Below are 26,668 nucleotides of genomic sequence, written 5' to 3' on the forward strand. Positions count from 1 at the left end.
ACTGATGCAGAATTGTTCAATAACTGCCAAATACATTGAAACTCGCTAGAGTTTTGTAATCAGTCATACATGTAAAAAGGGTTATTTGGATAGAGTAAATGTGTCTCGTATGACAAAAGCCCTATGTAATCCAACCAACAACACATATAGGAACAGAAGAGCACACTGCTGTAGTGTGCACACTTCAGGGACCATAGAGTCCTGAACAGTACTTACTGGGAAATGGCTCCCGGTCCCTGTCATAATAAATCTGAGAATATGCACACAGCTCATCATTAGAAGATATCTCAGCATGAGCTCTTCAGAGAGAAAGCCAATTACAAACTCTTTAAGTGGCAGGAGGGTAGTATGCTGCCAATATAGACTGCTTCAGTCCTGACTGATGTTCTGATGAAAATGCAGCTTATTTTTCTTGATACAATGTACATAAGATCAGGACAAAAGACTGTCACAGGTGAATTAGTGCCTCCAGGTAGGTAATGCACTCTTGGCCCATCAGACACAGCCTGGAACAATTAAGTTCAAGTAACATGCCTCATTTCTTCATTTCTATCTGAATCTCTGATTTGGCTAACAGACTTGCAAAAACAAATTACACCCAGACAAGATCTTACTGATTATACATGTGCAGATGCTAAAAAGAAATTATTATTTCAGCAGTTATTAGTGGAAAATGCAAATGTTTCCTCTAGATTTACCTTCCCCTATCATTATCACTAACTAGATCCAGATTACTCTTATCCACAATAAAGTTACACTGCCGAGCCTTGAAAGATATTAGCATCCTAGGTCACAATGTCTTTCTTCAGAGGACCTTCAAAAACACACTAGGTGTATAACAAGATTAAAAAGCCATCTGCAGTTGTGCAGTTCCCATTGGTAACATCAGCTTTTTCCACAACTACGATTAGAGGACCCTAAAATAAAACAAAACTTCTGACAATCCTGTTCTTTGTGGGAATGATAATCTCAGAAATCCTTCTTGAAAAGTTGCTCCCTGTCCTGCCTTGCAAAACAAGGGAAGAGAAAAACAACAACAAAGAATATCTCATACACAAAATCTTTTTCTTTATGTCAGCCAGCAGCGATGTGAAGAGCAGAACTCCTAGGACATATGTTCCAAAGGGGCTTAAAATACCTGATTCCTTCTCCTATAAAGTTTGATAGATTTATTATGTCAATTCTAGCTATATTACAACTTCACCAGAGATGATCTAATCATTTCAGTTGGGCTTACAGACGGCCCGTGGGATTCCTGTAGAAACAGGGAATGTTTGTACACCGCTTGAGGCCCCTACTTCGGAAAGTTGAAGGCAAAAGAAGGAACGGGTGTTCTATGACCATCCCTCGCACTTCCCACCCAGCCTGCGCTGCGCTGGATGTCGTCCTTCTCCAAAGCACCCGCGGGTGCTCGGGCGTTGGCTCTGCCCTGCGATGCCGTGCGCCGGGAGACACCGTCCTACCTGCCCCCCCCCCCCCCCCCCCCCAACCCTGGACCGTCCCTCGCTGCCGGCGGAGCCGTGCGGACCGGCCGCCTCCGCAGAGGGCGGAAGGGCTGCGGATGCGGGCGTGCCAGGGGGCGGGGGGGGTAGGGAAAGTGGGGGACTTAGAGGGAGACGGGTCAAGAGGGGTATGTCCCGGAGGTGGGTGGGGAGAGACAGCGGGTGAGCTCGGCTGTGCTGCAACGCCCCTCGCTATAAATGTAGGGGCCGCGCAGAGGAGTAGGGGAGCGGTGCGGCCGGGAACAGAGACCGCGCCGAGCCGAACATGGTGTAGGGCGAGCGCCGTCAGGGCTGAGTCGCTACCCTCCCGCTCCCACTCCTCCTCGCCCCAGGGCAGGTCCTCCGCGGAGCCAGGTAAGGCGCGTCCATCCGGCTTCCGCGGGCGCGGAGCGGCTCCTGCGAGCCCCGCCGGCAGCCTTCCGTCGCGCTGATTAAAAACCCCACAGCTGGCCGGGAACACGCTGCCGGGTCCCGGGGCAGGAGGGTGTTGGTGGCTTCCGATAAGAGTCTCCTGCTGAATTTAGACTCTTAAGATGAAGTTGGCAGAGGAAATCTCGGTTCCGGGCAAAACGCAGACACCTAAGCCCTGTGCCCCTCGAAGGCTTGCCCTCCGAGGCCCGCTCGGTAAGCCCACACCACATAAGTATTTAGGACATAGCTAAGTATTCCCCAGACTCACAGCCATACCGTGTATGTGAGCTCTCATGTCCTGCAAAACAGGAGACACTTTTTGAAGATAAATCAAATGCCACCTCTGACAGAAGGTACAGTACCAGGGGCAATGACACCTTCTCACAATGAAAGCTCTTCCCACCAGCCTGCAAGAAGCAGCCACTAACCTCTGGTCACCATCAGATGAGCACTTGAAAATCCCATTACTGTGCTAAATAAATCAAAAGTCACTAAAGGTGGTGTTGATGATTTTTGAGACTCATGCAAACACATCTGTTTTTCAGTCTAACAGGCAATACAGCTTCCACTGGTTAGCAACTGGCACTGGTTTCATCAAAATCGGGTAGTATACACTTTCCAGAACCAGACTTACCCATTTTCTATTAAAAAAAAAAAAAGAGTGATCTGCAACCAAATATTAGATTGTAGCTGGTAAAAGTTAAATGCCCCTCTTTTTTTCCCAGATTTTAAACTTAGCATGGACTCTTAAAAATGAAACTGGACTAGAATTCTTCAACATGTTCAGGTGAGATCCTGTAACATATTTACTGCCCTCCCACTCTCCATGCATTAAAACACTTAAAATGTTACCAGTTACTAACAGGCGCAAATGCCCTATATTCTTCTGAGCAAGTCCAATGGCATATTAGTAACTACATAACAGTACGTAAAGGCAGGAAATTCGCAGGATTCATGACACTCATGTATATATTTCTGCAAACTCACCAGAGTTAATGAGATGTATGGCAGCAAGAGACAGCAGGATTTTGTCCAGACTGTGGTACACTTCACTGTAAATTTCCGTCCCCTCCGTTAGTAGCTGTGCTTGTTTCAGTTGTGTTGTGTGTGTAGCATGGCATGGGCTAGTGAACGGGTTCAGTAAAATTACAAACCCCCAGAAGTGATGAGGGTAAAGAGGGACTTTTGTTCAGTGGAGGAGTTGGGAGGGCTTCACCTGCATGAGTCCACACCACTAACATAAGTAGATTTTTTCCTGAATAGAGGGATTGAATATGGTGTGGAGCAGGTAATTACCATGGTGATATAGAAAGACTCTTTTATCTCTGTTTCAGTGTCAGATAAATGTTTCACACTCCTGACTGTGGCAGCCCATTTTGTGTGTTACCTCTATAATCTTTGAAGTTACAGCATCTTTCAAAAATATGGTGAAGTGCCTTCAAATAAGCTATCGTTCATATATTAAGAATTTTAATTGTATGCCTTTCCAGCAGGATTGTGGTGTTTCTCTACACTTTTCTTCTCTACAACTTGAACTACATAGCAGAGTAAAATCAGTTACAACTATGGAGTACTTCCTAGTTTATGTTGCTAAACTGAGAAAGCAAAGTGGCCCTGTACAATTAAGAAGTCACATTTATCATTAAATTTGCATATAGTCAATTTCATTCTCACCTTACTTTTGTCAAGGTAGTTGATGGACACAAGGGTTAATTTTCACACTGGAGGAGAACAGAGGTGTGCCCACTTCCGATGGTGTGGTGTGAGGTGTCCTGCCTGCCTGCTTGGAAACAGTACCTTGCTTGCGTTGGACAGCATGTGCAAACTTCACCTGGAAGTTACTGGTTTAAAAGGCAGTAAATACCAGTCTGAAATGCTTGTATCCACAGCACTGCAGAAGTGAGGAGGGTGCTGCCTTTCAGTTAAAATCATCCCAACCCCACAACCTACTTTTTACAGTCTACTTAGAACAAGAAGATGGGTGATTTATATTTGTGTTACCTGCTGAATGAACAATATTATCTCTAATTGTATTAAATATCTGAAAACGTATTTCATCTCTTTTTGCTGATTGTAGCACTATAAAAAAGAGGCAGATGCAGAATGTAAACATGATGATTTATTTACACTTTCTAGAATAATTCTATTGGAACATATGGACTGTGTTTGCAGACATGGACATAATATGTCAGAGTTAATTCCTGTTAAAAAAATGTTATTTCTGATAAAGGGCAGTCACTGCATTTTCCTGCACCGTGGCAATTCTATCTGTTGTGTTTGTTAAAGTGATATATTTGGGTAGTGCTTTTCTCTGGCACTGCCTATGGTTCCTTACAGGAACTCCAATAATTAACATGGTCATTTAAGGTTACATAAGCTATAATCTCTGATCACACTGTCCTGGTTAAACTCTCATTTTTGCAAAGGTATAATATTAGTTGAAAATATTTCAGGCAGTCACAAATTACTTTCATTTCCTGACTTCCTCTCATTTTACTTTGGACCTTTTTGAGTGAACCTCCTAGTGTCACCAGGAGTATTCCTAATCTCACATGTGGCTATTACTGCTCACATTTTAGGGCATCTAATCCCTCTGTGAGAAGGATACAGTTGTTTCTGATTGCTTGGCACTGATCTATGTTTCCTACACTTCAAGTCTCTTTTTCTGCCTTGGTGAGTTCATAAAAGATCATGTTCTATCTTTACTTGAATAAAGAACGTGCATATTTATACACTATTTTAATCAAATACTAAGTCCAACTAACAATAGATGGTTAATGTTGTGCTTTTTTTACCTGAATTGAATGGTTATCTTCTAGGAGATACCTCAATAAGAGCAGAAATAGACTAGAATTTAATTTGGATATGTTATACCTAGAGCTGAATTGGGAAACAAGTTATCAGGATTCATTGGCCTATGAATAGATCTGCTTGGGCAGTATATTAGGTATGCCGAAGGAAGTAGGCAGATGGCAAAATCAGGGAAATGGGGGGATTACTGGCAACCCAGCAAGCATCATCTTTCTACAGAAAGAGAAGTATAATCTTGGAATCCTTTCAGAATTGCAAGCATGGTAAGAGTTACAGCTTACTGGGAGGACTGGGTCAAGATATAGCCTGGCCATAACAGGCCCATGGCTGTAGGCTCTATTGCATATGCACCTAAATCTCTGCCCTTTGGGTAATCTTGTTTCAGTTTTCAAGCCTTATCTAGATTACCGCTGATGTTTGTGCCTCATGCTCTCAGCTGTACAATAATTCTATTGGAACTACAGTGACACAGATGTTATGTTCTACCATGTGTTTCTCTCAAATATTAGTTAACTATTTTGCAGTATTCTTGGATAGCATTTCAGATTTTTGGACAGTTTGTCCTAAGGGTGACTATGGTATTTTTAAGAACTCAGCCTCTGCCTTGTTAGGATCAGGTTTGAGAACCTAGGTAAGATAAAATTGCAGAGCACCACAATGAGAAATTTTTAGAAATCTCATGGAATTCTGAAAACAAAATAGTAAATGTGGTTCACTTAAGAGAGGGAAAAGTGGAGGCAAGACTTGCTATGTTTTTTTCACTATTGTAGGATTATCTTCCACCATGCTAACAGGAATAAACAGGTTGTTATTGCTGAGAATTGAACCTGAGCTACTTATCTCAAATTAGAACTTTATGCAAAGTTAAAATTTTGGCATGTAAACCCAAGACAAGTTCAGCTATATTGGAGAGTTTGAGTAGATGGCAATAAAATTTACTCTAGAGCTTAGAGGTGTACAAACCTCATGTGTGAGGCCCAAACACTGCAGCCTGAAGATCAAAAGGTTCCAGCAGAGCTGTTTTCTTATGTACAGCTGTTATTGCACAGAAATTACTAACCATAGTATTATTTTCTGTTTCTTGGTCCTAAAAACCCTGCAGTGAAAAGAAAGCCAGTAAGCTTTTGTCAACCACGATATTTCTTTTTGTTCCCTTTCCATCAACAAATTTGTCTCTTAAGATCACTTTCACCAAGACAGTCATTGTACTCAGAGCACTCATACCATGTTCTGTACCATCTTCTAAAACTTATCCTTTGCAAAAAAAAAAAAAAAAAAAAAACAAAATTATGATTTGACAGATGTACCTTAGAAGAATATGTGTAATTTTTTTACATTTTAGGGAGTTAACAAATCTGACACACAAGTGGATTAATGATACTTGTTACTTCAGCTGTAACAAGCAAGTGAAAAGATGCTATCTTGACTGCAAGTCCTAAGAGCAGTGATTGAGACAAAGCCTGTATGAAATAGAATGGCTAGTGCAATCATTTATGTCCTTACCTTCAGATAAATGATGGATTATACTAACATTACTTGAAACTTTCAAGTGAATTGCAGCTATGGGTAGGAAAATACCATGCTGCAGGTGGCATGCTGTTAGTATTCTGTATTGCACCATCATCTGAAAGAACTACAGATTTTGGTCTGTCAGGTGTCTCACAATTTTCATTCCATTTGGTTTTTGTTTGATAGCAAAACTGTCCAGGTATCCGCTATATAACAATGCTAGCTAGAATTCTTGGTTACTATTTATGGTGTTTATCTCCTTTTATTGTAGTTGAGTGGCATTTCTCTTATAGGCACAAAAAATGGGAAATAACTGAAGATGACCTCACAGCAGGAAAGTGAGATCAGATTGTCAATGGATCAGTGAGTGGCATGATTGAAAACAAGATAAAAGCAGGCTACAGCAAAAGGTAACTGGCAACCTCTAAAGAAACAGGTACTGAATTTGGGCAAGGTCAATATGTTTGAAATGAAAGCTATAATTAGAGTGAAGGCCAGAACAAAGAATAATTTAACTAAACACCTCATTTCAGGTAATTCACCTATTCCTTTACTTCTAGGTCATACAAGTTTGTCAGTGCTGATAGATTTGGCTAGTAGAATCTAATAATCAGTAGATGAAGTATAACACCACAAACAGAAAACAAAACAGCATTCCTGAGTCCCCTCACTTTTCTGAAAATTGAGAGGGATACACTGAATGAGAGTACTGTGTCTCAGCGTTTCTAGCTCAGAGGGACCCATGGAAATAGTAAAACATTCCAGAAAACCACCAAACAGCTGTACTTTTATGTTGGGGGGCTTACGCAAGGGAGAAAAATGCACAAGTTGACTTTCCTAAAAAATGTTCTGTTGGCAGTTAGCCTCCATTTAACCCTGCTTTAGCATCAGCCTGGCCAGACCCTTTGCTTGAAGCAGGCAGCACATAATGTACAAAGACACAGCCTGAACTTGTTTACTGAGGAACCATGCATGCCTCTCCCAGTCCAAGTTTATAGGATGTACATTGCCTTTTCATTTTTTTCTTCACACGCTTCTATTAGTTTTCACCTTCTCACCTTTCTCCCCTCATCCTTGTTACCCAAGCCTAAAAGTTTTCATAATTTTCCTCCCTCCTCCCCCAAGGTACACTGAGCCTGAGTTAGTCTACTATTACTCAAGCTGCTGAGGATTTCCTCCCTTCTCATATTCTTTACTTAATGGACAGCAATCATAAGGGGAAAGCATGCGTCAGGAATCAACCTATGTTTTCAGAGTTGGACTCCAGCTCTGCTATTAGATTTCTGTCCTTATTATTTTCCTCTTGGCTTTGTTATTAGCAGTTTATAATAAGGCGATTGTAGTATTTCTTTTTCTCAAATCAGGATTTATTTCTAGTAAAGTATATTTCTTTAACCATGAGCCTCCCAAAAAGCACTTCAAAGGAAAACTCTTCAAAAGTGGTGTGTGGGAGGTTGTGGAACTAGATCTTCAAGTTCCCTTCCAACCCAAACTGCTCTGATTCTATAAAAAAGTTTGCCTTCAGATACACTTTATGATGCTGTTCCATGTTCTTAAAAATACTATCAAAAAAAGAAAAAAAAAATCATGTCAATAAAGGACAGCCACACATCCAAGCATTTGCTCAGCTCAGTCAGTAATTCTTGCTACCTTCCTGGGCATCTGTTCAGTTATGTTTGCTTGAGAACAAAGACTGCATTTCATTGAGGATGAACTGGCTCACTGCATCATAGCTTAGCTGACACTCTGGCTGTAACAGCCTACTTTGTTTTGCTACCTCTGTTGCTGGTCCTCAGTACTCCAAAGAACGTCTCAGAGACAGGACAGTGAAGGGAGTTCACTAATAAATTTTGTTTTCAAAATAGAGCAATAAATTTTCCTTTGGGAAAAAAAACCCCAGAACAACAGAAAACAAGCTGTACAAATTTGGCAGGACAACTATTTTGGTATAATTCTATTAAGTGTGCTGCCTTCCAGACAAAGCATTAAGCGTCACAGTATTTCGGTTTTTTTCATGGGTGATAATAGCTTTCTCACTTGCATGGGTTAAGGTGTCTGTATTTGACCTTTCATTCTCTTTTATTAGCCCCTCAGCACCTCACTAGTCCAACTGTACAAAAATCACAGATACATTGTTTGTCCTTATATCTGGCTACTCAAATTTTCTTCTAGTCCTCATAATGATCTGCCCTTAACAGAAGTTTTGTGCAAGCGAAAGCACAATCGGGCCTCTATGTTTTCCACTTTATACTTACTAACAGTTACATTGATACTAACTTCTCTTTGGCTTAGCTGCATTACCATTTTAAAAGATTTTTTTTTGTCTGAATAAACTCTTGTACTTTACCAGTTACTCATACTGTTTTCTTTCCTTTCTGCCTTTGGTTCCCTTTCTCTGACCCTAATGAGGTATTCATTAAGAAGCCTCCATGCTGATCCTTTGCTTTCAGTCTTTTAACTTTTCCCTCCAGGCTGTTCCCAACATTCTCATTAAGGAAGAAAAGTCTTTTCTGGTGCATATTGCCATTGTGTGATATTTTCCCACTGTAAGGATATCTAAATTAATTGTATAAAAGAAAAGTAATCAAGATTCTCAATCAGACACAGCGAACCAAATCCTATTATGTATTGCTGAAGTATGACATGGAAGACAAAGCTTCCTCTGAACGAAGGTGTTAAATCTAGCACCCATTTCCTTGCACAGAAACCCACAATATACTTGCTTTTGCTTCTCCAGTAAGACAAACACTATTTTTCAGATTGAAGGCAAAAGAAAAACAAAAACGTTCAACGTGAGGTTTGTTTTCCCTGGAGCTGTAATGCTTTGTCTAGAAGGAACTTATGTGAAAATCGCTAGTCATGGTGTTGGAAATGTAATGATGAAACTTCCACATTAGTTGGTTTAGTTAACATAGAATCATAGAATAGTTTGGGCTGGCGTAACAAATACTGTAGTGATACAGGTATGGCTGTCTCCTCACAGACATGCTGCATCTGCATGTGTGTTTTTCAGTTAACGTTTTTATTGCTTTTAGGCAAAAGCTTTTATCAGTCCCTCCAACAACACTGGTGATAGGTAAGAAACAGGGATGTGATTTGTTAGAGGTTTTTAGAGAGGGAAAATCTTTTTAGGTAATAATGTGCAACATGAGCTACTCTCAGCTAACTCATCCAATTTCCATTAGATTAGAAAGTGGAACACCTCTATTTGACAGACATCTCTCCATTTCTGCAGCAGAAGTAGAGAATTTTAAGTGTTTCTTTTCTCTCCCACTTTCTGACGGATTAGCCATTGTTGCATATGAAAGCAACTGTATTGCTTTGCACAATGCATTTCTAAAGATTGTTATTCATTAATTTACACTTCTGTTTTTGTGGGGAGGAGAGAGGGAGGGTAAAAGTAAAAAGCACATTCTGCAAAAGGGACTGCATATTAAACCTGTAAAGCTCTTAGGAGTGTCATAACTCCACCCTGGTGATTTTGCTTAATGGCAATAAAATATCACACACATCAGAATGTTTCCACTCATGTCAAAATGTTACTGATTTGCTGCATTACTTGTGCACGACAAATCCATGTATATAAGCTCTCTTCTAGCACCTTTCTTACTGTTTTACAAGAAAATAGAGAAAGGCAGTTCCTTGTACCAGAAAGGTAGAAGTAATATTATCTTGCAGAGTTCATTGCTCATCAGGTTATTATCTCACATTTGACTAAAGAGAGTTGTTCAGGGGCTGAAGCTGCATACAGATGTTAGTTTTTGCCTCTGCATCTTCTGGCTTAGCAGGAGAGTAACACAACCGTGGGAGAGTAGGCAAATGACACCATCACCTCTGAATAAACTAAACTACCAGGACAAAGCAAGGAAGCCTTTAGTTGGATTAATTTGGTAACTTGGATTAACTTCCATAAAGAAGTCTTATCACCTCCCATCTTTGTTTACACAGCTAAGTTATTAGCTATGTTCCCTACCCTTCTTTCTACAAACGCCTTTGCCTGGAGGAATCAGCAGGAACTTGAATTAAAACATAACTTTCAGTAGCTTTATGATAGTAACACCACTGGCTTGGTGGCATGGTGGCATGGTGGCATGGTTTAGTGTGACGTGTCCCTGCTCATGGCAGGGGGGGGTTGGAACTAGATGATCTTAAGGTCCTTTCCAACCCTAACTATTCCATGATTCTATGACTTTCATAGTAAAGCTAGCTGTAAACTTAAAGCTAGCTGTAAACTAGAACAAGGCCAAAGAACTTGCACCTAGATTCAGAAAAGTTCTTTTCTCCCAGAAGTAGGTGATTTGGTTTATGAGGAAACAATTGCAGCTTTGGCATTCCCATTCCATTTTCTACTGTGATCTCTGCCAGTGACAGAGAAGATTCTAACAGTGATTGCATATGGCTGTGGGCATGTCACTCATGCATTACCCATTTTAGAATATTATAATTTCTAATTTAGATGTATGAAGTTCCTTTTTCTGCTAAATTTTCAACAGCTGCTAATATAACCAAGAGTGCATAAGCTTAAACAGAGCTTGGTACACATACACTTACTGACCCCAGGATCAGACCTTTCACAGCAGTCATTGTAATACCATTATTTTATACCCAGCCCTTATCTGGCCTTACTGGTTTTTGGTGTGTCACCTCCCACCCCAGATTTTTTTTTCTCTTGCCTCTCCATTATAATACTTATTTTCCATCCTTTAATAAAACATGACATTTTTGTTATTTTAACACTTTTAACAGCATTTGTGAGACATTTTATTTTTTACCACAGTTTTTTTTCCTTGGACCAAAAAGCAGAAGAGGTCCAGGTTTCATGACACAGTATTTCACACACATCACATTGCAGTGCAGCTGCCTGTAATAAACTAAAAGATATAACCATTTACCTTTGTCATTAGCTCATTTCAATTAACAAAGCTGAAAGTGTGAAGAGTCTTCATCATGGGAGGTAGGGGAGTCTAAAGGAGAAGTGAACCTGTGTACCTGTACACCACATCCCTGTAGAAGAATATGTGTTGCAGAAACTGCTTTGGCTAGCCACCGTGTTAAGTGATGCACATTTCTAATATTTTCAGCTTCAAATTAAAATACAATAGCATGTTAGAGTTTTGTATGCTGCAAAAACTGTGAGGAAAATACATAAATATGTCCTCTCATGTCCAAGGCAGAGTAGCAGTTGTGAGCAAGAAATCCCCATGAGACACTAATATTTTGGGATTCAGTTCTACAAGCCATAATCTACATGAGTAGCTGTTACTCTCAAGGTCCTAAAACATTACTTACACCATAACTATGATCATCAAATGATAAATTTCAGAATGCAATTCATAACCTCTAAAGAAGCAAAGATTTCATAGAATGGTTTGGGTTGGAAGGGACTTTAAAGATCTAGTTCCAGCCCCCTGCCAGAAGTAGGGACACCTTCCACTAGATTAAGTTGCCTAAAGCCTCATCCAGCCTGGCCTTGACACTTCCAGGGGTAGGGCATCTACAACTTCTCTGTGCAACTTGTTCCAGTGCCTCAACACTCTCACAGTGAAAAACTTCCTAAGATCTACAGACCAGTCAGTCTCACCTCTGTGCCTGGCAAAATCTTGGAGCAGATTCTCCTGGAAGGCATGCTAGAGCACATGAAAAACAACAAGGTGCTTGGTGACAGCCAGCATGGCTTCACTAAGGGGAAATCCTGCCTGACCAATTTGGTGGCCTTCTATGGTGGAGCTACAGAACTGATGGACGGGGGCAGAGCAGTTGACATCATCTACCTGAACCTGTGCAAAGTGTTCAACACTGTCCCACACGACATCCTTGTCTCTAAATTGGAGAGACATCAGTTTGATAGGTGGACCACTCGGTGGATAAAGAACTGGCTGGATGGCCGCACTCAAAGAGTTGTGGTCAATGGCTCAGTGTCCAGCTGGAGACCAGTAGTGAGTGGTGTCCCTCAGGGATGGGTGTTGGGACTGGTCTTGTTTAATATCTTTGTCAGTGACATGGACAGTGGGATTGAGTACGCCCTCAGCAAATCTGCTGATGACACCAAGCTGTGTGGTTCGGTTGATATGCTGGAGGGAAGGAATGCCATTCAGAGGGACCTTGACACACTTGTGAGGTGGGCTGATGCCAGCCTCATGCAGTTTAACCATGCCAAGTGCAAGGTCCTACACCCGGGTCGGAGCAATCCCAGGCACAGCTACAGGGTGGGCAAAGAAGAGATTCAGAGCAGCCCTGCGGAGAAGGACTTGGGGGTGTTGGTCAATGAGAAAATGAACATGAGCCAGCTTCAGTGTGCCCTTACAGCCCAGAAAGCCAACCATATCCTGGGCTGCATCAAAAGAAGCGTGACCAGCAGGTCAAAGGAGGTGATTCTACCCCTCTACTCTGCTCTTGTGAGACCTCACTCAGAGTATTGTGTGCAGTTCTGGTGTCCTCAACATAAAAAGGACACGGAACTGTTGGAACAAGTCCAGAGGAGGGCCACGAGGATGATCAGGGGACTGGAGCACCTCCCATATGAAGACAGGCTGAGAAAGTTGGGGCTGTTCAGCCTGGAAAAGAAAAGGCTGCATGGAGACCTCATAGCAGCCTTCCAGTATGTGAAGGGGGCCTACAGGGATGCTGGGGAGGGACTATTCATTAGGGACTGTAGTGACAGGACAAGGGGTAACAGGTTAAAACTTAGGTTTAGATTGGATCTAAGGAAGAAATTCTTTACTGTGAGGGTGGTGAGGTACTGGAATGGGTTGCCCAGGGAGGTTGTGAATGCTCCATCCCTGGCAGTGTTCAAGGCCAGGTTGGACAGAGCCTTGGGTGACATTGGTTCAGTGCAAAGTGTCCCTGCCCATGGCAGGGGAGGTGGAACTAGATGATCTTAAGGTCCTTTCCAACCCTAACTATTCTATGATTCTCTGATCTAACCTAATCTCCCCTTTTTCAGTTTAAAGCCATTACCCCTTGTTGTATCACTACCTGCCCTTGTAAAAAGATCTCCTCCTCAGTAGGATTACATCATCCCTTCCAGTGTGGTTAGGTTTTTCAAAGTTCAGCCAAGTTTCAGGAGCTTTGTAAAGTCTACATGGTAAAAACCATGTGGTAACTATGGGTTTTTTAAGTTATAAAAAGTAGCTTCCCTCTTACAAACGTCTGTGCTTTTTGCAGTAGCACTCCAAAACATCATCCTTTCTAGTATTTTAGATAATAGAAATTAATCATTTCTGCTGTGGGATCTTTGATATTTGTAGACTACATACATTCTGTTTTCAAGAAGTTGTAAGGCTAAAAGGCTTGCGGTGGAAACAATGTTTCATCAGAAGACTAACATAGCTATAAGGCAAGTTTCTTGATGCCTGAGTGAAAAGGGAGAAAGAGCAAGTGGCTGAAGTAGACAAGTCAACTGGTTTAATCTCAGAATGAGGTCATGTCAATAAGAAGAGAAAACCAGAAAACTTCCCTTTCCTTGAGCACTGGAGATGATCTCAGTTTGATAATCATATTGACACCTTCTCAATAGTTTTGAATTTCAAAATTAGCATAAAAACCCTAAAGATACTCAATTCTGTAAAGATCATTACATGCAAATACTGTTTATTCCTATTAGAGCCAGTTCTGGCCTCAGCAATTACTGGGACATTTGGGACCTACAGTTTGTATCTAGAGCTGAAGTTATTGTATTTATAAATTCAGATACTGTTAAACACCAGCAAAGCACCAAGTTAATTGCCTGGATGTCTCTCTGTGCTGCTCAGAACATTGTCTTTTCCTTGAACAATAGTAGAAGAGAAAGATTCTGACTGATAGAAGTTTGTGGAAGTAGCCTTTATTGCCTCCAAAGGCCACTCCAGATAATAGTCAGCTTCTGCTGGACCAGTTGACTGTTGGCTAAAACTGTGAAGATAAGGGCAATGAAACTAAGAACTCTTTCAGTGTTGAATGCAGAAAAACATTACCTCCAGGAAGAAATAAGGATGACCAGAGACCAATGATACTTAAAACAGCATGTAAAATGTCTTGCAACCTCTTATTAAGCTCTGCATGCTTGAAATCACAGTAATATAACACAGTATTTCTCCTACAAGCTGGGAAGGAAGAACAGTTGCTACTGCTATTTTCATGTACTTAGGGAGGCACCCACAAGCTTCAGTGAAGATGACTCTATAACCTTAAAGACAGATTAATAGGTATATGGAATGCCCAGTAAGTCAAATTATGATTTTTTTTTTCTATTATCACATTGTATCTGATCTTTATTCTGTTAGAAGAGGACATGATGAGTTGTGTTTTTAGGAGTACTTTTTATGTCAGCAAGTTTTTTTTCTCTCTTGCCTCTCCACAGTCTTTAAAATATAAGGCTGAAATATTGATCTGGATGAAGCCCAAAATTAATGTAAATTCCTTTATTGCTCAGCTTGGAGGAGTTCACAGTAGAAGCTTATGGTTCATTCAATATGGAAATAATGGTACCAATAGAAATTTTAGGTGTGTGGTTAGGTATCCAGAAGCTACATTTGTGTAGGATGTGCACGGCTGTGTAATTAAAAAAGAATACTTTAAAACTTTTTATTCCATGGAACAAAGCTATCAGAATAGAAACTTAAAATCCATCAGATGATTTCACTGGCACTTAGCAAATCTGAATTTTTATTTGTCTTTTATTAAAAATGATCACACGGGGCACACTATATTTTATATAGGCAATTCCAGCTGCAATAAAGGAAATGTGTTAATCCATTTGTTTACTGTCACTCAGAGAAAGTAACTGTGCAGCATGTAACCTTTCACAGCTCAAACTAATCTCACTTTTATTCGTTCTGGGACTTGATGGCTTAATTCTTGTTAACTGTTGGCTCTTCCCAGTAGTTCCAAATGCCCTAAAGATACTACATAACCAGGCATCAAATCTGAAATTATGAATGTGCTGTTAGCTGTATATTCATAATGAAATAGTACTTTATGTTGTGTTGCCCTTCAAAAATCTTCTCCTGTCAATACTGAAAATAGAAATTCTAGTCCTACCTTGATCTGAAACAGATTTAATTTTTTCTTTCCTGGCATCTGTGAATCTTTTCTTGGCATTTGTGATTCTATGCTCTAATGTGCAGTAGATGGCATTGTTAGCAATATGAGGAAATGACATGTCGCTGGTAAGTGGACTTTAGGTTAGCCTGCTGGTTATTGATCATTTTTAGCTCCTAAGAGGGTGCCAGTCATCCTTTTCGGTAAGCTACAGTTTAGAACAGAGGAACAAAACTCTGTGCTTGACTGATGGTGATAGTTAATGTCCTCATTTCAAAGTCTCATTTCAAGAGTCTAAGGCTCTTCAGTCTCTTTGGAAAAAGAGGCAGTTCTTTACCTTGTGGTATAAAAAAGAAGAGTGACTGCCACCTGCTATAACAATTTATCATATTTAAATACTAATTCGGCTATAGGTTTAATAACCTAGAAAAGAAAAAGATGATCTTCATTCCTGTCAAGACAGAGCAACAGAGGTGACTAGCACAAGGAGATTCACTTTTCAGACATCATCTTTTCTGAAGCTTAGCCTTTCTGATGTTTAGTTTCAGAAGTATTAAACTAGAAGTGTTAAGCTAGAAATATATTTCAGTTTGTTTAATTCACTTCTCAGTTTTAAGTTACTGTGAATATAAAATTATGTTCATGTATCTTAAGGATACATAATACCTAAGACATATTAAACCTCAGAGAGGTTACAACACATTATGCAGCACTGGTCAAAGAAAGAAAATAGAGGTCACTCTGGTGGGTAAACATGCAAGAAAGAGATCAGAAAATTTTGTGGAAAAATCTAAGCTAACTGGAGTATCAGGTACACTGTCAAGCCAGAACCTGTGATGCCTAAAACCATCACCACGATGATCTTCCCCAAGAGATTAGGTAAATACATTGCATGTTGAGAATGGTTAATCCTTCAGTGTTTTGGAGTCCAGTTCAACTTTTATTGAACCAAAGAATGTTTTTCCTCCCCTTGACAGCAGAGAACAAAATTATGAGTGTATAGAGGAAAAGCTTCAAGAAAACACTATTTACTTTTAAACCTAAACCTGGAACATCTGAAAAATGAAACCCATCAACTAAAAATACTGAAACTTAATTGAAAGACTTTTGGCTAACAAGTGCTCTGTGGATCAATCAATCAACAAACTTTTGTACTAAAAAAAGCCTTAATCTATTCTAATCTAATAGTAAACACTATTCTAGTGTTCACTAAACCACTAAGTTCTAGTGAGGTTGAGAAACTCCAGTGAAGTTGAGCAATCCTGACTTGGCACTAACATCTGCAAATAACATTTTATACAAATATGTACATCAGTATTTCCTAACTTCTGGAAGAATACCCATACAAAAGGAGGGGATTGGTAGAGTTAACTTTGGCCAAAGAACTTAGTAGCATGAAGAAACATTTCCAATGTTTCTGGACTCTGTAAGTACCATGAGACTGTATGCAAAAAATAGTCCAAACTTTCACTGTTGCTGCAACTGCTAAAATTCTAACATGGTTACACTGTGTGTTGTTAAAAAGAGCATGCAGAAAATTTGTCACATATTACATTGTAGTATTATTTAAGCATTTAATGTACTAGGAAGATTTTATTCATCACTGCACAGCCACATAAATCAGTGTTTTAGAGGTGGCCTTTCACGTGCTGATTTTTGCCACTTTCATTTCTAATACAAAATTCTTCAGTGTGCAAATGAAGGATTAGTTTTCTTTATTCTGTGTTTTATATCTAGCCAGCTGCTTGCTAGTTTTTTATCTCAAAATATCACTTCTGTGCTCTCTAAATGCTCCTATTTTTAGCAGCTTCAAGGTACGTCAGATGCTTGTACCCAAACAGACCTTAAGTGCATAGAGGTACACTGACACTCTATAAACCATTTGATACAAATATAGGACAAGCCACAAATTATTTCTGCTTACCTGACACAGGACAATAATTAATAATTTTTTTTTGTTCTACTTTGCTCATATACGTGTTTCAATGAAATAGACGCCACCATAAAACTAACAGCCTTCTCTGCCTGACTGAAAACTGTTTGCCCTTACTAGCATTGGTGAGCTATTCATATAAATAATTTGAAACAGGCTAACACATCACCATGCACTGACACTGTCCAAAGGGGTAATGACAAGCCCAGGTGTAATTAGTAAAAGAGGTGCGAGGAGAGGGGCTAAAAAGCATTAAATATGGTTTCATTTTCAAACTGTGAATGTGTTTGTGAATACAAAATGTGTTACAATTCATTAAATATATGTGGCGCTTGAGTCTAAAAATCATCATTTAGATAACAAAAAATGTGTAGACTCATGTTGCTTTTCAATTTCAAAAAAAAATCACTTTAAAAAGTGAAGGATTAAAAGTAGTTCTGAATTGGCATTTTCAATAATAAAAATACCTTCCTCCAAAAAGAAAAATACATATTTGAGTCAAGTTAACTTAGAATTACTGTCAAGAATACCACCCTTGCTGATACATGGAAAAAGAGTTGTATGATTAACAACATGCCACTAACTAATTAGTTTTAAAATAATCTTTTAGTCTAATGAGTAGATGTCACTATTTTTCCATCTGCATTGTTAAAGTAAACTATATTTTTAGTCTCTCTTTAAAAATATTCTTTTTATTTTGGTTTAGAAATGTTAGAGAATTTAAGCTGCATGTGTCTTTGAAAAAAATAAAATAAAAGGGTCTTGTTCCATGACTCAGAGGTGCAAGAACTGGACTGAAGGTTATCAAAACTGGGAGTGTATTAAAGAAAATTAGATACAAGACAGTAGATTCTAAAATAAACTGAAAATATTTCACTCTGGTACATTATACTTCACATAAATGCAGAAGCTGAGTGATAGATATTTTTCCTTTAATTTGCATCTTAAAGAATCGTGAAGGAAGAGGATATTTTGAAAAGTGATGGAATATAAAATAAAGCAATTCTCTTACTTTAAAATAGGAAATACAGACCTCTAGCGGTTGAAATATATATCATAAAGTTAAACTTCAATTTAAATGTCACTATTTTTAACCATGTTACTTTCCTTTTACACATCTCCCCATTATTCAAAATTACACATCTCCCCACTTTCACCGTTCAGTCATTCCACAAGCATTGATTTTTCCCAGAGGCAAAGGTCCCTTCATCTGTCCTTTTCTCACGCAAATTTTATGATGGAAACTGAGCACAGTTGAAAGAGACTGGGGAAGTGAAAGGAAAATTAATCAGAATAGTCTATGAAAACAAACAGAAGAGAGACATTCATTCTTTTCAGAATAAGATATGAAGCCATGATAGAGAAGGACAGAATCTTTTGAAGTGTGCTGGAGTAAATAAATACGGAGAAGTTCTTACAGAGAAGGTCAGAGTACATAAACAGTTCACATTTACAAGGTATCAATAACTGGTTCTCTGCTAGCACTAAATAAGTAATAAGCAATTAAGAGTTCTGATGTTATAGAAAAAACAGATCCTAGAAAGATCACAGATAGTTATTTTCCAGCCATGTAGAGCTTGCACAAATGAAGCAGACCAGCTTCAACTCCTGAAAGGGGAAAGCACAAAGAATCCCCATATAGGTCAGAGAATTTGAAAGATAAATACTTGTAAATAAACAAATAAAAAACAAACACAACAAAATTGATAGCAGTTTCAACAGACTGGCAGTTGCTTCCTGAAAGGCTGACCAGGACAGCTATTAAAAATGCCCAGGCCAGTATAAGGTCCTGAAAATTCTGTTTGTTCTTGTGTCAGACCACCTCCTGATGCAAAAATTGCAAAAGCGACAGCCAGCCTGACAGTTACTAATACAGAACTTCTGAAGCTTTCTGTTCTGTGTGCTTATGAACTGGTATTCATGTGTTCATAAACAGTGTTTTGGTCCCATACTGCTTATTGCAGTTCCCTTTCAGTAATATTTTGATTTATTGTCATTTACCATGAACTCAGACAGTGACTTCTGTGGAAGATATGGCAGAGATGACAGGAGGCCTATACACACTGCAAGGCCATGATAGTTCTAATTAACATGCCTTTATTTGCCCCAGTGTTTGCATTTGTCTCACCCTCCACAATTCACCTATCAACTCTACTAAAAACACTTGGGAAAGCCATGAATGGGAAATGAAGATGGTTAGAAGGAGCAGCAGAAATAAGAGCTAGGAGAAACGTAAATTTATGGCTTTGCAGTGGTACTACTCAGGAACTCCAGGAAAGCAGAGAAGATGCTGAAGTAAGCATATGAAGTAGAAGAAATTATATTAATTAAGGCAACAAGGATATAGGGGGTTGTTCTGCTGGACAGAGGGGATAAAAAAAAGGGTTCTGAAATAAAGCATGTAGAAAATGTCATTAGTTTCTTCAGTACTTAGGAAAAAAAAAGTAGAAATTAGCAAAGGGAGGGACTAAACTCTCAAGATAAATGAAAAAAGCTTATGCAACCAGTAAACACAGCTAATATATTGAACATATTGTTCCAAACATTTTTCAGCCTCTGTTCTCCCTGTGCAGTAATTTCATATAAAAATAGCATGCATCACCCTCTTAAACACTGAAATACCTTCTCATTTGTAAGAAAAGCAAATAATCCACCATCAGAAGAAAAAACCCTCACATTACCTACTGGTGAGGTGGCTCAGCTGTGGCAGGTTGGTCACCCTGAGTTTGTTTAGTCTTCGTCAAAGCAAATAGCAAAAACACTTTAAAAAAAAAATTTGACTTGTGACAACTGCTTACCTATTTATAGCTGATGAAGTTCTTACAGAAAGCCACAGTCAGTGCTCTCTTAATCTTTCAGTTGGCAAAGTACTGTTTACCTTGCGTGGGCTCAGCGTTCCTTGTTTCCATAAGCAGTTTAATTAGGATGCATGTTCACCCAACAGAAGCAATGAATGGCATGGTAAATAATGGTTGGTAGAGCAGTCTGAAGCATTTCATTATCAGTGACGTATTATAATCATTGTAATTAAAAAAGATAAAAGGTCAGCCAGGACAGTAACATACAACAGGGGTTTGCTGCTCACCAGATAATTTGCTTTGAGATTGATGTTGCCACCCCATTCACAGTTGCATCAATCCTCTAAGAAAAAGCTCCTTGTGTATCAGCCTTAAAATTATCCAATTATCATTTTTTAACTCAAGTCATTTGAGATGATTCAAATGGAATTATCAATGTGCACAATTTCAGTACTTGCATTTAACTGACCTGTTCTGGTGAATTCTGGCAGCATAAAGCTGCACCAGGATCAATTCCTGTAATATTTTAAAGAATCTACTGGATCCTGGAACAAGCAGGTGAGCTGTGAGAATAACAGCAAAAATGACAGTGGTACAGAAAAGAAATCATTGCCTGTAAGGAGTTTACATCACTACAGGCGCAGTCTCATCACTTGGCACTGCTATAAGTCTATGCCTTCTAAACAAATTTTGTTTTTCTCATGTGTTGAAGTTTTTCCTAAAGCTCTGAAGTCAGAGATGCCCTCAAGACAGCAGACCTACCTGAGGCAAGCTCTGGAACTTTAAGATTTCCAGGACATTTAAAAATTCAGCTTGGTATTAACAGTGCCTTCCTCACTACATTTCATATGTAAAGCTCTTACAAGGTTCATTCTCACAGCAACATTCAAACTGTTTTCAGATACACATATGGCAACTCATGTCTATTTATCCAAAAGCAATCACATTATGTATTCCCACTTCCTTTTTATTTACTGAAAGTAGTGATAGATTTCTTTTTTTATTTATTATAATCCCTTAGTATAATTTAAAACTGGTAACATACCAAGCACATTCTTTGCACAACTCACTGACTTCAGTGTTAACACCAAAACCTTTAATTCCAACAGGGCTACAGAGCCTTACAGAGATAAATAGAACTATTATATTATTTCTTGACCAAATTCCTGGTTATTTATGGGAATTGGTCTGCCTTTTTTACTTCCCAAGCACTCCAAAATAAGCTCAGAGAATTCAATACCTTACAGCACCAGACAAAAGTTTCTCAACTCAATTATTTTTTGTTTATTTTAGCACATTTCTGAAAATATAATCATTGTAAGACTTTCTTGGAAGCACGTCTGCTATTAATTATATCCACTAAAGCTACTACTGGCATGAAAAAATACAGGTCAGCATGTGGATAGAAAAGGGAAATTGCAATTTAAACAATGGAACACAGTACACTGAAGGGGTGGGTGAACTGACTGTGAGAAAGGTGTCTTGGCATCTACTGCTTTGCAGAAACAATCCCATCAAAGGGGGGTAATCATCATCAGCTACATTTGCCTTGTAGCCACAGAATCTGCCAGTTAGTTCACAGAGAATGATGCATTTGCCAAATGGCACCACCATTGGGTTAATCTGGTCACAGAGAAAGGGCTTGATCAGCCTCAACTGGACCATGATCCACTTGACTGCAGGTGTAACTTGCAGTGGTAATTTTCTCAGTAGTGATGTCGCTGGTTTCTTAGGGCAGAATTCTCAGCTGTAATCTCAGTATCTATGTAAGAGAGCAAAGGCTATGATAATGAGTAGATCAAATAGCAGTAACATGTAGCTGGGACAGGGCAAATGTTGCCAGACCTTGATGTTGCAGAACAGATTGGTTATTGTCAGATCTCCTTGGGCACTTTCACAACCAAAGGATGAGATAAGAAATCTTGAAATCTTTTTATTGTGGTTCTCCCTGTCCTATGGATAGCATGATGTTCCGAAGTGCCAAACAACATGTATTCTAGATTTGGCAGAGTCTGAAAGCCAGGAAGCTTTGCATTACAGTGACATGTGTGATCAGAATGGTGTACATTTCTTTGTGCCAGCTGTATTTGCTTGACTTTTTAACTTTTTTAAACATGTCAAAAATAGCTGATGTCACTGAGGCATCTGTACCAACTGAGGCAGCAAGAGTAATTCACAGCATGAATTCAAGCTACTGGGAGGTGTCACATTGCACATCTTGACAGAGGCTTTATTTGTTGCATTTAACTAGATATTCCAAACTTGATAGAATTATTAAGAACCTAAATCTTGAAATTACCCACAGCTCTGTGGAAATGAATCAGCTTATTAATGCAAACATATAATAGAAGGTGAGCAAAGACAGAGAAATATCAAATCTCTAAAAGTTAATAAGAGAGTCAAAGGGTGACCTTGCTCACAAGATGCTGCCTGCAATCCATGTTCTGGGTTCATTTCCTGCCTCCACTTCATACTTCCGGTGTGGGCTCTGCCTGTGCCTTGCTTGCCTATTAAGGAGACAGTACATCTGCAATAAGGCTTGTCTCCCAGCAAGAGCATGTCAAACACTTAACAGCAGCATTCTGCAGTTAACAGAAAAGTCAGTGCTGCACAATGCAAATAATGAGCAACCACCTACACCACAACATAGGCCATATTTTTGTAATGAGAGGCATCTTTTCTTTCTGAATGTATCTGCACTGCCCAGAGCCTTGGGGCATGTATATTTATCTACATAAAAGGACTTTGTTTAGTTTTTTTTTAATGTTTGTGCTTTTGTTTGGTGGAGTTTGGGTGTTTGTCGTTTTTGGGGGGGCATGTTTTGTTTTGGGTTTTTTTTAACACCAACTTGTTTCACTTTATCTGTGTTTGAGACAGTGCAACTTGGGTTTGGCTGACAGCTGTCAGGCTCCTGCAGCCAGCAATAAACACTACTCTGCTATCAATTTTTTTATTTTAGTTTTTAAAGTTATGCACTATTTTTGAGGGAAGACTGACTATTTGTACATTCTGAAAAGATTTCATGTAAACATTACTTATAGCATATTACTTGCTTCCTAAAATCATTAATAAGGAAATCATTCTTGCAGAACACGCAAGCCCTGGCAAACCAAACAGGTGCCCCATAAAGGAGATTTCATACCATTGCCATACACTTAATGCTGTCTGGAAATATTTTTCATACACTAAGATTTTAGCTGTTGGTAACATAAATTTTCAGTAACTGAAAAGACAAAATAAATGTTCATTCCCCCTTGCACCCTTCTTAAACTTTTCTGCAGTTACTAATGTGCAACAAATTAACATGTGTCTGGATTTTCACATCTTTTTTTTCCTCAGTAGTAGTTAAAAACTCTAGTTCCAAACAGATGGAGAGCTAGGTAACTTCTGAATATTTAAGGTATTTGTGGTACAACATAACACTAGATTGTGTGTCTTAGTCTCTCTGTGATGTAAAAATTGTTTCAAATGATTAAGCTTAATGTATAGAAAAAAGTTCTAGTGATTCATATCAGAGATCGAAATGAGTACCTAATCTGTATTCACTTATTTTTGTAATGCATTAGACTTCGCATTTACAGGATGAACTAGTATTCAGAGTGCTTAAGAGTGTTTTCTGAGCGATCTGAATAACTTTGTTCACTAGATATATCACATATTTAGGGAAAGAAAATAACCTGCTAATCCTGAATTTGTATGCTGTTTTGAGTCTACATTATATTTTCATGACATGTGTTCACTAACCAGTCTTATTTTAATTTGGAACCTTGTAACTGAAAGAAGTGTTAGATTTCATTTATGTCGAAAAGAATTAGACAGTGTTCAGCCAATTCCTAACATTCTCACTGCTGTTTTACTCTGCAAAGTGTATATTAAAGTAACAAGTACCATAGAATCATAGAATGGTTAGGGTTGGAAAGGACCTTAAGATCATATAGTTCCCACTCCCCTGCCATGGGCAAGGATGCCAATGATTGAGATTGTTTAGGAAGACACTTGAAGATGGCTTATTTTTAAATTCAAAAACATTGACACATTGTGTTATACACAATGAAAAGAAAGAGCTTGACATTTTATTTAAATTTTTTTAAAATAAAATCCCTGTCATGAATAATATTTTCTTCCTCTTTTCTCCTCCTAGGAGTGAACTTCATATTTTCTTCTTGAAGCTAGGTTACAGCTCAGAAGATCAAGATGATCCCAAATTATTCTACTGAAGAAACCATTAAAAGAATCCATGTTGACTGTCCCGTTTCAGGAAGGCACAGTTATATCTACATTATGGTTCCAACTGTTTACAGCATCATCTTTATTATAGGCATATTTGGGAATAGCCTGGTCGTTATTGTTATTTACTGCTACATGAAATTAAAAACAGTAGCCAGCATCTTTCTTCTAAACCTGGCACTGGCTGACTTGTGTTTTCTAATAACTCTGCCACTCTGGGCAGCTTACACGGCCATGGAATACCAGTGGCCTTTTGGCAACTGTTTATGCAAGTTAGCATCAGCTGGGATAAGTTTCAACCTGTATGCCAGTGTGTTCCTCCTCACATGCCTTAGTATTGACCGATACCTGGCCATAGTACATCCAGTGAAGTCCCGAATTCGACGTACCATGTTTGTTGCCAGAATGACTTGCATTGCCATCTGGCTTCTCGCTGGTGTGGCCAGTTTGCCTGTCATCATTCACCGTAATATATTCTTCGCTGAGAACTTGAACATGACAGTCTGCGGTTTTCGGTATGACAACAACAACACAACACTCCGGGTTGGGTTAGGCTTATCCAAAAACTTGCTGGGCTTTTTGATTCCTTTTCTGATCATATTAACAAGCTACACCTTGATTTGGAAGACCCTGAAGAAGGCATATCAAATTCAAAAAAATAAGACTAGAAATGATGACATTTTTAAGATGATTGTGGCAATAGTATTTTTCTTCTTCTTTTCCTGGATTCCTCATCAAGTGTTCACTTTTCTGGATGTATTAATTCAATTACATGTAATAACAGACTGCAAAATCACTGATATTGTGGATACGGCTATGCCCTTCACCATTTGCATCGCTTACTTTAACAACTGCTTGAATCCTTTTTTTTATGTTTTTTTTGGAAAAAACTTTAAAAAATACTTCCTTCAGCTAATAAAATACATTCCACCAAATGTCAGCACGCATCCAAGCCTAACAACAAAAATGAGCTCCCTCTCATATCGGCCACCAGAAAATATACGCTTGCACACTAAAAAGACTGCTGGGTCTTTTGACACTGAGTGATACGTCTTGCAATATGCTGTTTTTGAACAACCTGGTGAACGAAACAGCAAGAATGACAAAATTCATCTGCAGTCCTGAACATCACAGCTTACTGCTCATTGTGGAAACATTAGATCACCTCAGGGAAATCATACTGTAGAGATTTAGCAGTGGACTGCTGGGTTCTCATTTTCTTTTTCTTTACTGAAAGCAACATTAATGGTGGAAAGGCACGTTAGAGTTTCTGCCAGCATCCTGCCATTTACTCAGAACTACAGACAAAGGGTTGAGAAAACTCCTAACTTAAGTTCAGAGGTCTTTTTTAAAGGAAAGGCTTGTATAAATTACATGAATTATGAAGGACCTGTTTTGCACAGAGGTGAGCTATTCTGAATTTTGTTCAAGGAGCTGATGGAGCTACACTGCTTGTTTTGTTGATTTTTGGTTTTGTTTTTGTTTTTCTTATGACATGTCCTATTGTCATATTTATAATATATTTTCAAATATATGTTACATAGAGAGGCCAAATTTTAAACTCGAAAGGAAATTTAAGGTCCTTGAAATTAGTCTCATTCTGATTTATGCTACTATTTTAAATTTTAAAATGGCAAATTTTTTCATAATATATGCAATAAAATGCAGATTTATTTATTAAATATAGATAAAATATATTTTTAAACCTATATTCCTACTTGGTTCTCAACAATTGCTTCATAAACGTACATCTATATCCCAGTGGGTATTTTTATAGCAGTATGAAAGTATATATACACACACACACAAAAAAAAAAAAAAAAAAAGAACATCACTTCTGGAGGTGGTTGACTCCATAGTCTTAGACTAAAAGTAAAATTCTGTATTTGAAAAGGATTTCTGGGACAAAGGTGATCAGAAAACAAAACTGGTTTTGTGTAATAACCAGTGCACTCAGCGAGAGAAATTCAGTTTTTCAAATTCCTGGACATTGAATAAACTCACATTCTGATAAGCAAAAATGTGACAATGCTTGTATTACAGTTTAACTAATAATGCTTTTAGTCACATCACAAAACACTTGAGACCGAACTTTACTCTTGGTTTCTAAAGAATTTCTCTCCATTTATATAAACTAAGCCTAGACTATTTCTCCCTCTAGAACTTTTTTTTATGTATAGGAACAAATTCATACTTATACTAGCATAAGTCAGAACAAAGGTCTGGATCAAACTTTCCATACAAATGGAGGAAAGGCAATAAACACTGTAGGAAGTTTGAATTAATAATATCTCTCGTCCTTTTTGTCTCAGATAAATTAACTCCAGAGTCTTGATTCATATTCGTTTATTGTCTTTAAAGATAAACGAGTTCATAAATACTTTCTGACATAACAAAACTGAAGAAAAATCCCAAAACTTTATGTATCATGAATATAACTACATGACCCTTCACAAGTT

At 38.6% G+C, this 26,668-nt stretch overlaps 1 protein-coding gene across 1 annotated transcript; it reads left to right on the forward strand.

Moving 5' to 3' along the window:
• The first annotated feature begins 1,739 nt into the window (after nt 1–1,739).
• AGTR1 (angiotensin II receptor type 1) lies at nt 1,740–25,299 on the forward strand. The gene is made up of 2 exons (XM_005147020.3): nt 1,740–1,856; nt 24,124–25,299. Exon 2 carries the CDS (start codon nt 24,177–24,179, stop codon nt 25,254–25,256), a length of 1,080 nt encoding a protein of 359 aa, XP_005147077.1. The 5' UTR covers nt 1,740–1,856; nt 24,124–24,176; the 3' UTR covers nt 25,257–25,299.
• Nucleotides 25,300–26,668: the final 1,369 nt, after the last annotated feature.

The sequence above is a fragment of the Melopsittacus undulatus genome, chromosome 6 (assembly GCF_012275295.1).
Source record: "Melopsittacus undulatus isolate bMelUnd1 chromosome 6, bMelUnd1.mat.Z, whole genome shotgun sequence".
NCBI classification, from domain to species: Eukaryota; Metazoa; Chordata; class Aves; order Psittaciformes; family Psittaculidae; genus Melopsittacus; species Melopsittacus undulatus.

Bases quoted from the DNA above. Each gene is read 5' to 3' on its own strand.
- AGTR1 (XM_005147020.3), top strand. From the start codon at position 24,177: ATGATCCCAAATTATTCTACTGAAGAAACCATTAAAAGAATCCATGTT.